Source organism: Heteronotia binoei, chromosome 14 (assembly GCF_032191835.1).
Source record: "Heteronotia binoei isolate CCM8104 ecotype False Entrance Well chromosome 14, APGP_CSIRO_Hbin_v1, whole genome shotgun sequence".
In the NCBI taxonomy this organism is placed as follows: domain Eukaryota; kingdom Metazoa; phylum Chordata; class Lepidosauria; order Squamata; family Gekkonidae; genus Heteronotia; species Heteronotia binoei.
Genome location: NC_083236.1, coordinates 12,610,100 through 12,623,713, shown reverse-complemented (window position 1 = coordinate 12,623,713; position 13,614 = coordinate 12,610,100). Strand labels below are relative to the sequence as shown.

Below are 13,614 nucleotides of genomic sequence, written 5' to 3'. Positions count from 1 at the left end.
CTCAAGGTGCAGTACCTTGAGAGTGATACAGAGTTGCTTATGGCATCGTGTTTTAAGGATTACATCAAAGGGTATAGCAAAGATAGCCTCAATACATAACAACCATGTGTGAATTGTTGCAACTATGCAAAATTACTACACAGTACTATCTTGCGGTTGAAACTTCCCTCGATCACATACATTCTTGTTCCTGTTGATAAAACAATGAATGGGGACTGTTCGGGGGGGGGGGGAGGCACCTCCTTTCTTCTATCGTCAAAGTTACAGCAGTCCTACATTTGCTACTCAGAGGAAAGGGAGGTGAGAAAAGTAAGAGGGGGGTTTGAGCTTTGATATGCAGCTATGGGAAAGAACAGTTGTCAAAGCTACAGAGGAAGGAATCAGAATCCAATAACAGTATTGATTTAATACACAGAAATAGCATGCTTGACAGGAGTCCTTTGAGCCGGCTGCAGCAATTCCTGGGCAGGAAAATTCTGGCCTCTGTGGTGTATGCCCTGGAAACACCTAGATTAGATTACTGCGATGCATTCTGCCTGGGGCTGCCCTAGAGGACTGGAAGCTTCAGTTGGTACAGAAGGCTGACTGGAGTGGATTACGGGGACTACATCACTGCTTCCAGGCCCAATTGAAGGCCAGGGCTCAGGACAGTCGGCCACAGGAGGAGAATCCTCAGGAGCTGACTTACCATCCCCTAGCCCAGCCCTCGGCTCTGAGGAGGAAAAGAAGGAGCAGCCCTCTTCCTGCCCCACATTAAGCTTCTCAGAAGCCGTATCTATTTGCCTTGTTTGCTTCAATAACTGCCTCCACAGAACATCCAAGAAATTACTATTTTAAGAGGACAGACGCTGAGGAAGACAGATTGGTGTGATGCCTTCATGTGAGACTGTCCCTGAGGTTTTGAGAGCATGCGAAGCAAACTGCTTCCTTCCTACCTCCACCGACTTGGCTAAATGCCGGTGGGAGAGAAGTCCCTCCCAAGCAATGTGACAAGCACAACATCGTGGTCAGAGCTTTTGTGTGTCAGTTTAATAAGCTGCCGGGTGGAAAGAATGCCAGCCTGCACGAAGCGGCAGGTCTGGTGTGCATTTGCAGTCCCTTCATGAAACGTTTTCTCTTCTCTTTAGACTTCCACTATGTGGTCTGTCCTTCTCACAACTGTTCCGATGAGCAGCTGAGAACCCCATTCCTTGGCCCCATCGACCGCAACTCCTTGACGGTGCAGGATGACTACGTATTCCTTCAGGTAATGTCACCACCTGCAGATGAATCATCAATGGAGATATGTTAACAGGGGCCTGCCCTGGATGGCTCAGGCTAGACCAGTCTCACCAGGCCTCAGAAGCTCAGCAGAGTTGGCCTGGGCCAGGATTTGGGGGGGGAGACTGCCAAGGGAGACGGGGGTTGTTACACAGCGGCAGGCACTGGCAAACTACCTCCGAACATTTCTTGCCTTGAAAACCCCACAGGGTCAAGTCGTCTGTGACTTGATGGCAAACAACAACAGTGTTAACAGGAAGTGCATAAAAAGATGAAGATGAAGATATTGGATTTATATCCCGCCCTCCACTCCGAAGAGTCTCAGAGCGGCTCACAATCTCCTTTCCCTTCCTCCCCCTCAACAGACACCCTGTGAGGTAGATGAAGATATTGGATTTATATCCCGCCCTCCACTCCGAAGAGTCTCAGAGCGGCTCACAATCTCCTTTCCCTTCCTCCCCCACAACAGGCACCCTGTGAGGTGGGTGGGGCTGGAGAGGGCTCTCACAGCAGCTGCCCTTTCAAGGACAACCTCTGCCAGAGCTATGGCTGACCCAAGGCCATGCCAGCAGGTGCAAGTGGAGGAGTGGGGAATCAAACCCGGTTCTCCCAGATAAGAGTCCGCACACTTAACCACTACACCAAACTGGCACAGCAAAAAAGCACAGCATGAGAAACAGCTCAGGAGGAAAGGGGTTAACTAATCAAAGGGGATTTCTTATCCTGGCAACCCCCTGAACAAGGAAACGGCTCGCCCGTCCACAGCCAGTTTTGTTAAGCACCTTTTGCATGGCAGCTTACTCTTTCACTGAGGATAACTTTTGTCAGCGTGTCGATTGGGGTGAATGGCCCGTGTGGTTTTCACATGACTGCCATTCAGTCAGCTCTTGGTTTTCTCAGCTTTCTTCCAGTCACAGATGACAACTGTAAAGCGGCAGTTAGTTCGCTGCAGAACATGCAGATGTGGACTAACTGAGACCTCGCAACGAGACCTACTTTATTGGGAATGGAGGCAGACGAAATTGGATAGCTCTGAGTTCGCTGCCCACCCACAACATGGCGGGTAAATGTTAGGCTACAAAAGCTAAGTAGCGAATGCAGTGGAGATCTGTTGGGTTAAAAAAAAAATCAGTACTTTGACAGAAATATTGTGAAAGATAATGTAAACAATGAAAGAATTAATCTAAGAACATAAGAGAAGCCATGTTGGATCAGGCCAATGGCCCATCCAGTCCAACACTCTGTGTCACATAAGAACATAAGAGAAGCCATGTTGGATCAGGCCAATGGCCTATCCAGTCCAACACTCTGTGTCACATAAGAACATAAGAGAAGCCATGTTGGATCAGGTCAGTGGCCCATCCAGTCCAACACTCTGTGTCACATAAGAACATAAGAGAAGCCATGTTGGATCAGGCCAATGGCCTATCCAGTCAAACACTCTGTGTCACATAAGAACATCAGAGAAACCATGTTGGATCAGGCCAATGGCCCATCCAGTCCAACACTCTGTGTCACATAAGAACATAAGAGAAGCCATGTTGGATCAGGCCAATGGCCTATCCAGTCCAACACTCTGTGTCACATAAGAACATAAGAGAAGCCATGTTGGATCAGGTCAGTGGCCCATCCAGTCCAACACTCTGTGTCACATAAGAACATAAGAGAAGCCATGTTGGATCAGGCCAATGGCCTATCCAGTCAAACACTCTGTATCACATAAGAACATCAGAGAAACCATGTTGGATCAGGCCAATGGCCCATCCAGTCCAACACTCTGTGTCACATAAGAACATAAGAGAAGCCACGTTGGATCAAGAACATAAGAGAAGCCACGTTGGATCAGGCCAATGGCCTATCCAGTCAAACACTCTGTGTCACATAAGAGCATCAGAGAAACCATGTTGGATCAGGCCAATGGCCCATCCAGTCCAACACTCTGTCACATAAGAACATAAGGGAAGCCATGTTGGATCAGGCCAATGGCCCATCCAGTCCAACACTCTGTGTCACACAGTGGCCAAATTTTTTTAATATATATATATACACACACACACACACTGTGGCTAATAGCCACTGGTGGACCTCTGCTCCATATTTTTATCTAAACCCCTCTTGAAGGTGGCCATGCTTGTGGCCGCCACCACCTCCTGTGGCAGTGAATTCCACATGTTAATCACCCTTTGGGTGAAGAAGTACTTCCTTTTATCCGTTTTAACCTGTCTGCTCAGCAATTTCATCGAATGCACACGAGTTCTTGTATTGTGAGAAAGGGAAAAAAGTACCTCTTTCTCTACTTTCTCCATCCCATGCATTATCTTGTAAACCTCTATCATGTCACCCTGCAGTTGACGTTTCTCCAAGATAAAGAGTCCCAAGCGTTTCAACCTTTCTTCATAGGGAAAGTGTTCCAGCCCTTTAATCATTCTAGTTGCCCTTTTCTGGACTTTCTCCAATGCTATAATATCCTTTTTGAGGTGCGGCGACCAGAACTGCACACAGTACTCCAAATGAGACCGCACCATCAATTTATACAGGGGCATTATGATACTGGCTGATTTGTTTTCAATTCCCTTCCTAATAATTCCCAGCATGGCATTGGCCTTGTGTTCAAAGCTCTAGTGTTCAAAGCTCTTCACAAACATTAACTGGAATTCTTGCAACACTCCAGAAAGGATGTTAATTAGTATTTTGACTCCCAGATTGGAGGTGGAGGGAAAACTAGTTGACAGGCCAGTGACCTGCCCAAGGCCTGCGGATACAAGACAAGGATGATTCCCACTCGTTAAATTGAAAATAATCCCACCGCTAGATAGGTACATGTCACATGACGCAATGTCCAGGTTGCTATTCTCATCAACACAGGTTTCTTTTTACCAGTTTTCACCTTTGAGTCTGCCTGACGCCTTGAGCTTCTCTTGCTTCTTTTCCCTCTCTTGAACAGACCCCTCGGTGTGATCGTCCTCAGAGTTTAGGGAAATGAGATGGGCACCAATGCCCTGGCTCACCAGCTCTTCTCTGACACAACCAAACATTGGCCTGGAAAGACATTTTCTGTGCTGAACATGGATTGCTTCAGATCCAGTTTTGCCCTTTCCTTAATTAACTATTGACCTTACAGTGGGGTAATCAGCTGGCCTTTGCTGGAAGTTTTAGAATTCTTTCTGGTCCCTGGACGTCTGTCCCTGTAGACATGGAGTAACATTTCAGCGTTGACTGTTCCATCTCAGTGCAGGAAGCTAGCAAGCTAGGTAGGGAATGCCTGCAAGCATAGCCGCCTATAGCACTTCCCAGGGTCACAGTTTTGCTTTGTCTCAGTTGGAAATTTAAATGCTAAGTTGATCCTACACTTGTTTTATGGAAGGATGAAATGGAGAGGTTATTCAAAATACAGTGCAGGGTGACTTCTCTTTGGTGACCAAGATACCAGGCACATTTCCAGGGCACAGCTCTGCTTTTCAGCACCTCTCCCCCGCACCCATTTTCAAGGGAAGACATGAAATGCACCATAATGTAATAACTGCTTCAAAATCAACTAGTTGGAACGATGTGTGTGTTTACAAAAGATAATTCTCTGCAGCTTGAACTCGCACACTCCTTGCCTATAACTAGCTTGAGAATTTTAATGTAACTTGCTGGATTTCTTTTATATATAGTTGAAATATTTATTAATGTGTATTAATAACTAAGGTTTTATCTGTTTTATCTGTTTTATCTGGTTTAAATACGGATCCCTTTATATGTTTAACTATTGTAATTTTGTTGGATCTACTATTGGAAGCCGCCCTGAGCCACTTGTGGGAAGGGCGGGATATAAATCTTAAATAAATAAATAAAAAATAAATAAATAAAAGCAAAAAGAAAGAGGGGGAAACCCCCCCCCCCAATATATTATAATGAGATTTTGCCATCAACGCTGCAGTACTGGAATGAAAATTGGGGCGTGTTAGAGAATTTTATTTCACCATTAAAAATTTAGCAAATATTTAAGATCTTCACGGTAATTTTGATTAGTGGCCCTGAAGACTGGTCTGTTATCTTGTGGATTGATTTGCTAACCTTTAGCTTATTCCTGCCATTATTTTCACTCTTTTAAAAATCTGTTCTTTGATCTCCTGGTATCTAAGCAACTATCCCTCAATCAAGAGCTGGTGCCGTTCTTATTTTTCAGGAAAAGTGTATAGGGTTTGTTCTTCTTATGCTGCTCTTAGGAATGTGGAATTTACTCTAAGCAGGGGGGTAGTGTGAATTATTTAAGAACAGAATGGTTGGATCTTTCCCCTGCCAAGTACCAGACCCTGACCTTTTGCCTGTTTTATCCTATCAAGGAAAACATTTGAATCTATAAAGGAAAACCTTTGAATCTTGTTCATTATGCCAGCTTGTTGGGAGCCTTGAGCATTCAGATGACCTTGCATTAAAATGGTCATTCTTAATAAAGTTTGTATGCTTTGTCAGCCAGCACCTTGATTGGATATTTTTTCTACCAGATAGATCTGTTATACTAGTTTTTAGAAAACTCCCCTAGCAGGTGCCTGTTTAGATTGTTTCTTTTGGCCAACTTTATACACCTATTTGACCCGCTCATACATTTTGAAGAGAGGCAGGAAAGGCAAAGGATCCTCTAATGTACTCTTTATTCGTTGCCTTGAAGAATAAAATCACAATCAAAATGACAGTTGTTGTACTTGCTTTTCCTATGCACCCATCTTCAAGGGGCCACAAAGAATGCAGAAAGCAGCGTAGTGCTTGATGATGTTCATCATTGTGGTGCTTGATGATGATTTCATGTTTGCCCTGAAAATTGAGATAGTGGAATGTTGGGTGGGATCTAAAAGTTCCATTCCTTTAGTGGGTGGAGCCTTTGTCCATCAAAAAGAGTGTTCTACTGGTGGAAAACAAAGTGTTACCGGGGAAGTGTGAACAAAACACAAAAATTGCTATGTATTAAACATACCGGTAAATATTTGTGAGGTGCTCTAGAGAATTCAAAGTGTCTCTCAGTTTTCTTTCAACAACTGCCTTTTAAGGTATAACAATCACCATGGCTGCATTCAGACAGGCAATTTCGCCCGACACAGCCACCCCCATCCCGAGATTTTAAAAACATGTTTACATGCACATCTGGGCCCTGAGCCTCAAGTGCACCCATCTCATCTTCTTCCAGCTCTACTCTGCCTCAAAAAGCCACTGAGGGCGTTTTCGCACTGACCTTCAAGTGGCGCGACCACCCTCTTCACACCGGACGATCTGCCCGGATTTCGCACAAGAAGCGCCGGCGCACCCAAAAGAGCCGGCGACTTCCGTCGCGAAACCCGCTCAAACGTTTTCCTGCTTCTTGGCGGTTTCCGTTTGAGCGGGTTTCGCGACGGAAGTCGCCGGCTCTTTTGGGTGCGCCGGCGCTTCTTGTGCGAAATCCGGGCAGATCCTCCGGTGTGAAGAGGGTGGTCGCGCCACTTGAAGGTCAGTGCGAAAACGCCCTGAGTATTTCCTGGTGACAAACAGCTGAAGCATTTGCGTGGTGTGTTTCCGGGCCATTTGAACAGCCAGGGCGTGCCATGCAAGCGCCTTCCAAGTGCATGAGTGGTGTGACTGCTCCTCTGGGGCGCACGCAGCCTGTGCCCCTCTTGTCAGCTGGGCATGCACTGTCTGCCCATGGCAGGGTGCCTCAAACTGTGCTGGCTTTTTTTTAAACTGAGAGGCTGCCCCCATGAACTGCCCGTCTGAATCCAGCCCTTTGTTGTTCTCAGAATTGTCCAGACATGCGCCCGCACCTGGACTGAAGCCACCTCTCTAAGGCCCCAGAGCCAGGAAACTTACCTGGTCTGTGGCCCTTGGGCTCATTTTCATTGCTTGTGTGTCCTTGATGAGAGAGCCAGTTTGGTATAGTGGTTAAGTGCATGGACTCTTATCTGGGAGAACCAGGTTTGATTCCCCACTCCTCCACTTGCAGCTGCTGGAATGGCCTTGGGTCAGCCATAGCTCTGGCAGAGGTTGTCCTTGAAAGGGCAGCTGCTGTGAGAGCCCTCTCCAGCCTCACAGGGTGTCTGTTGTGGGGGAGGGAGATAAAGGAGATTGTGAGCCACTCTGAGACTCTTGAATGGAGGGTGGAATATAAATCCAATATCTTCATCTACCTCACAGGGTGTCTGTTGTGGGGTAGGGAGATAAAGGAGATTGTGAGCCACTCTGAGACTCTTGAATGGAGGGTGGAATATAAATCCAATATCTTCATCTACCTCACAGGGTGTCTGTTGTGGGGGAGGGAGATAAAGGAGATTGTGAGCCACTCTGAGACTCTTGAATGGAGGGTGGAATATAAATCCAATATCTTCATCTACCTCACAGGGTGTCTGTTGTGGGGGAGGGAGATAAAGGAGATTGTGAGCCACTCTGAGACTCTTGAATGGAGGGTGGAATATAAATCCAATATCTTCATCTACCTCACAGGGTGTCTGTTGTGGGGGAGGGAGATAAAGGAGATTGTGAGCCACTCTGAGACTCTTGAATGGAGGGTGGGATATAAATCCAATGTCGTTTTCTTGTTGCTTTGAGGGTTTTTTTCTTTCTCACACATATTTTGCTCCCTCTAGTGGTCGATTTGATATTACATTGTGGCATACGCAGAACCTTTTTATGCTGAACGTATAGTGATATAATATTGAATTGAATACTAAAGGGTGCAAACAAGTGCAGAAAAGAAAACACCCTCAAAGGAACAGGGATACACAGCCGATGAAAACATGAATGCAGAAGAGCCCCTTGGAGGGGAGGGGAGGCACCCCGGAACAGGATGCTTGCCTGAGACATACAAGAGAAGCTACAGGAGCCAGCCAGCAGATGATTGGAGAAGGGCATCTGGATCAGGAAAACAGGCGAGGCTGGGCTAGGCCCAGGTGTAAAGGCTGAATGGGAGGGGTGGATGGCTGGGTCCTCAAGGAAAGAGGAGGTGGAAGGAAGACTAGAGAAGGAGATTGAAGCAAGTTTCCTACACAGGCCGGGGAAGAAGGAAGCAGCGCAGTGCTGGAGAAGGGGACAGAGTGCTCTTCCAGATGAGGAGAGGAAGGATCTGTGGTGTTCAGTCAACATCCTACCCTGCCCAATTCTGTGGCTCCAAAGCAAAGGTCACGGCAGCAGAAAGGGGAGGAAGGTGACTTCATGGCAGGGGGTGTTTATGAGGGCTGTGGCTCAGTAGCAGGGCACCAGCTCAGCATGCAGAAGATGCCAGGTTCAGTCCCTGGCCTCTCCAGTTGAAAGGACCAAGCAGTAGGTGATGTGAGAAACTTCTGCCTGAGACCCTGGAGAGCCCCTGCCAGTCTGAGTAGACAAAACTGACCTTGATGGCCTGATGGTCTGGCTCAGTCAAGGCCGCTTCATATGTGTTCATCTGATTTTCTCTCAGGAAGAAGCTTCCTTGGCTACCTCACAGCAGAGCCAAGATTTGAATGGGAGGTTCCGTCATAGAGCCCAAAGCTGAGCAAGCTGTCTGTAGAAGTGGCATCGCTTGTTATATCAATGCTCTGTTGAGTGTTTAATCTGCAGTAATGATACACACCATTATTTTTTGCAGAAATGTAAATTGCTGAAATAATCCCTTATAAAACTGTGTTGTCTCCCCCCCCCCTTTCACAGACATCATCAGCAAATCAAACAAAATATTATGTATCTTACCGTCGGAATGAATTTGTACTGATGAAACTGCCAAAATATGCATTACCCAAGGTAATCATCCACAAGATACATTATTAATTTTGCTTCTTTCCTAACCCAGAAGAGATTTGTTCTATGCCTCGGTGGATTTTTCTATAAATTCCTCTGTGTATTTATACTGGTGCTTAGCTGTTTCTTCTTCAAATAATTCTTCACAGTCTGTGACCGTGTGCTGAAATGTACCTCACATTCTGAGTGAGTAAAATCTTGTCTTAAGAAAGCATTTCACTGATTCCAGAACAGAAATTATTTCACGGGAGGTCCCCCCACCCCCTCATCAATCCTCAAAAATGTCAGAGGGGTTTTTTTGCTGGAAAAATTGAAAACAAAAGACTGTGGGATGGGGACAGAACAGCATTCCCGCCCCCTTCCCCATTTCCCAGGCTTTTCCCCCTGGGCTTTCTCATCCCTACTGATACCCTCAGCCAATAGGATTTCCCTGTTCTCCTACATGGCCTCCACCTCCTAGAATTACCCAGGATCCTCCTCACTGCTGTTTAGTTCTTTGCAAGCATTTCGGCATTACTGGATAATACTGACCAAAGAGAAGCCTCGCCAAACAAGATGGCAGATCATTTGGGCCACCTAGATTTCCATAGGTACTTTATTGTGCACATATGCAAACAAACCTTATCCTCTTTGGGTTTTGTTCTTTGCTAGTTTATTCATATTCTTCAGTGCCGCCTTTGCTAGGGGCTTCTCCCAACCATATGAGGGTGACCACTCTTACCTCTTTTATATTAGCAGGTTGTACTATGTATCCTTTAATTTTCAGATAATGCCATTTTCAAATAATGCCAGTGAAGTTGGTTTGGGAATTTGAAATATGTGTTAACTGGGGAGGAGCTGGAGCTCAGTGGTAGAGCATCTGCTTGGCATACAGAAAGTCTCTGGTTCAGTCCCCAGCATCGCCAGTTAAAAAGAGAAGGTAGGAGGTGATGAGAAAGACCTCTGCCTGAAATCCTGGAGAGCCACTGCTGGTCTGAGCAGGCCACGCTGACCTTTGTAGACCAGCGGTCTGGTTCAATATACAATGGCTCCTTGGGTGTTCAAGTAGGTTAGATCCTACAGATTTACTGGGCTGGTGGGGGCACTTTCCTCTAGGACAGGGGTCTCCAACCTTTAGAGTCTGTGGGCACATTTTGAATTCTGACCTGGTGGGTGCAACAACAAAATTAATGCCACAAAAATGGCTGCCACAGGAGGTGGAGCCAGCCACAAAACAATTACCACCTTCAGTTGCACGGTGCAGATCCTTGGGCTGTGGTGGCAGTTGCTGCCAAAGCAACATTTTTTTAAAAACTGCCCAGCCAATCAGATCCCCAATAGTTTTGCTGGGCAAAACCCTCACTTGGCCCCACCCACTTCCTCAAAAACACTTGATGGGTGCCAGAATAGATTCTGGTGGGTGCCATGAGTCCAGTGGGCACTGCGATGTGGACCCCTCCTCTAGGAGAAGGAGTTTCTGTCTTGCCACAAGGGAAGGCTCCTTCCACTGGAGGAAAGCGCCTCGGGTATCAGAACAGATTCGTGGGACTGAATCTTTTCTCTAGCATGTGGGAAAGAAAAGTAGCCTCTGGCATGCATAGCTGATATTTGTCCTTTCCCCTCCCCTTTAGGATTTACAAATTATTAGCACAGATGAGAGCCAGGTATTTGTGGCTATCCAGGAATGGTATCAGACGGACACCTATAATCTCTACCAGTCTGATGCTCAGGGCGTCTCCTACTCAATCGTGCTGGAAAATGTGAGGAGCACGAAGCAGCCTGAAGAGAATGTTCTGATAGATATTCTGGAGGTAAAATGCCCTTGACTGATGAATCCCTGGAGCTACCAGGGCCCCCTGGCCACTGTGGGGGAATTGGATGGGGGGGCAGGTAGAGTTGCCAGCTCCAGTTTGGGGAACTCCTGGAGATTTGAGGATGGAGCCTGGGGAGGCCAGGGACCTCAGAGGGGTTCAGTGCCATAGAATCCACCCTCCAAAACATCAATTTTCTCCGGGGGAACTGACCTCTGGAGTCTGGAAATAAGCTGTAATTCCAGGGGGTCCCACCTGGAGTCTGGCAATCCTTGTGAGGCCCTCTTTCTTGTTGACTCCTCTCATTTCTTGCTCTTTCTTGTCACCTCTTAGGTAGATTTTTGTTAACTGTGTTTTTCCTCCTGAAAAAATTGGTCCCCCAAAGTAGCTTACAGCAATTATAAACTACGCAGATAACACTTTAAATATAATTGTAGAGAGGTCCTGGCCCAGGAAGAGTGCCTCATCACCTTCTTTTACCTTGCTGACGACACTCGATAGATGTTATAAATATTTGAAAAGAGAAGCAGCATTTGCTTTTGCTGCAATGAAATGTATTTGCCTATATATCTTTCCAAATATTTATAACAACATCTAATATATATATATATATATATATATATATATATATATATATATATATATATATATATATATATATATATATATATATATATATATATATATATATATATATATATACCGTATTTGCCGGTGTATAAGATGACTGGGCGTATAAGACGACCCCCCAACATTTCCACTCAAAATATAGAGTTTGTTATATACTCGCCGTATAAGACTACCCCCTCTTCCGCACACCATTGTACGGCCGCAGCGTGACCGCAGCGCCTCTGGCCCGCCCCTGCATCTCCCTGTGACCGGCACTAGTGCGCAAGTGTGCATGTGCGAGCTCTGCGTAGACAAGGAGCGGGCCGGAGCGCTGCTGCTTCCCGCCGAGCAGAACGAGCCGGTCACACCGAAAAGGCTGGCACCCCTGTCTCGCTGCTGATGCTCGCCGCAGCCACGCTGATGACCCGCCGCGGCCGCGCTGGATACTGCGCGATACTGGACAGTATGTAGAATGAGGTGGGCGGGCATCGGGAGGCCACTATGAGCACCGGGCGAGCATCAGAAGGCCACTATGGGCAGCCATGTCTATCCCAACTGAAGTGCACCCGGCGTATAAGACGACCCCCCCCACTTGGAGGCATGTTTTTCAGGGCAAAAAAGTAGTCTTATACACCAGCAAATACTGTGTATATATATATTTCTATTCTGCTCCTTCCTCTCCCCCCTTTAATTTTTGATATAGAGGTTCCATGGATTTTATATACACAAGATATGTTGTATCATTTCTTTTGAATTTTAGGCTACACTGTGATTTCATCTGCTCACAAGTCAATCTAAAGCAGGGGTGTCAAACATGCAGCCCAAGAGCCTAATTTGGGGAGGGACGGTGGCTCAGTGGTAGAGCATCTGCTTGGGAAGCAGAAGGTCCCAGGTTCAATCCCTGGCATCTCCAAAAAAGGGTCCAGGCAAATAGGTGTGAAAAACCTCAGCTTGAGACCCTGGAGAGCCGCTGCCAGTCTGCGAAGACAATACTGACTTTGATGGACCAAAGGTCTGATTCAGTATAAGGCAGCTTCATATGTTCAATCAGGCCCCCGAGCAACTTGCTCTTGTTTGCTTCCTTCTCCCCCTCTCTTGCTTCCTTCTGCATCTCAACTTGCTTTGCAAGGCTTGCTTAATTGCACAGGAGCTACAGAGCAAAACCTCAGTTTTCTCCATTGGCTGAGGCTCTTTCCTCTCTTGGTCCCCTGGGGAGGGAGGGAAAGAGCCAGAGTTTCCTTTGCCCAGTTCCCTGGATCCCAGGGGAGAAATACAAAGAAAGCACCTTTAAAACCAAAAAGTGCTAATTTTTTAAAAAAATCTTTAGTCATGTTTGTCTGTGTCCTTTAAAAAGTTTATATCTCTGCTACCTAATCTTAAATAGGTACACACATGGCCCAGCCCAACACAGCCTGGCCCAGCCCGACAAGGTCTCATTTATGTCAGATCCAGCCCTAATAACAAATGAGTTCGACGCCCCTGATCTTGGTTAAGCCAGAATACAAGTTCTCTGCTGCAATGATGGGTCCAACACTGGAATGCTTTCAAGTCCCACTAATCCAAACAGGAGCAGGCAAGGGAAGGAAAACAGCCCTGGAGCAAGCCAAGCTGAGCAGTCCCTTCTGTGCCACAAGCCAGAACTACAGAGCCACTCCACTCTGTGAGGCTCACCCGTTGCATCCTTTCCCCAACTGGAAGTAGGTGACACCAATTATGACAGCTAATGAAGGGTCTCATCTGAGTGGCCCCTGAGGCATTCACACGGTTACCAGGCCTTGGCTATGCTTACTCCTGGCTATCAGCAGCCTGCTAGGGCAGTGGCCCACGATGAACTTTCCCTGCGAGTTAGTCTGTCCCTGAATTTAAATGATCTTTCTAGCAATCCTGACTATAGGCAATAGGTGGAAATTGAGAACAGAATTAAATTTGTAAGTTTTACATTTTTCGATTGTGAAGTTTCTGACCATGAGTAAAGAAAAATCTAGACATTTTGGATAATCACAATTGCATATTTAAACATAGAGTTTTAAACATGACTCACTGAAATCCGGTTCCCATGTAGACTGAGGCTCACTAATTTCTAGAAAAAGGATAATTTGTATTTCTCATGCGCAAACAATGTCACAGTTTAATCAAAACAAGTGGCAGTAAAATCAGAAGAAATAATTTCAAGGCTGTAGGGTCTAAACAATTGATTATTCTCACTTGTTAGCAGTGGGAACATTGACAAATGGAT

The 13,614-nt window shown here is 46.2% G+C and overlaps 1 protein-coding gene across 1 annotated transcript in view; it reads left to right on the top strand.

Annotated features, from left to right (window-relative positions):
• SORCS2 (sortilin related VPS10 domain containing receptor 2) overlaps positions 1-13,614 on the top strand; it is a 253,072-nt gene that overhangs the window by 168,407 nt on the left and 71,051 nt on the right. The window contains exons 7-9 of the mRNA XM_060253784.1: positions 1,128-1,246; positions 8,893-8,982; positions 10,590-10,769. Of these exons, the coding sequence (XP_060109767.1) occupies positions 1,128-1,246; positions 8,893-8,982; positions 10,590-10,769 (389 nt within the window). The remainder of the gene's footprint in view (positions 1-1,127; positions 1,247-8,892; positions 8,983-10,589; positions 10,770-13,614) is intronic.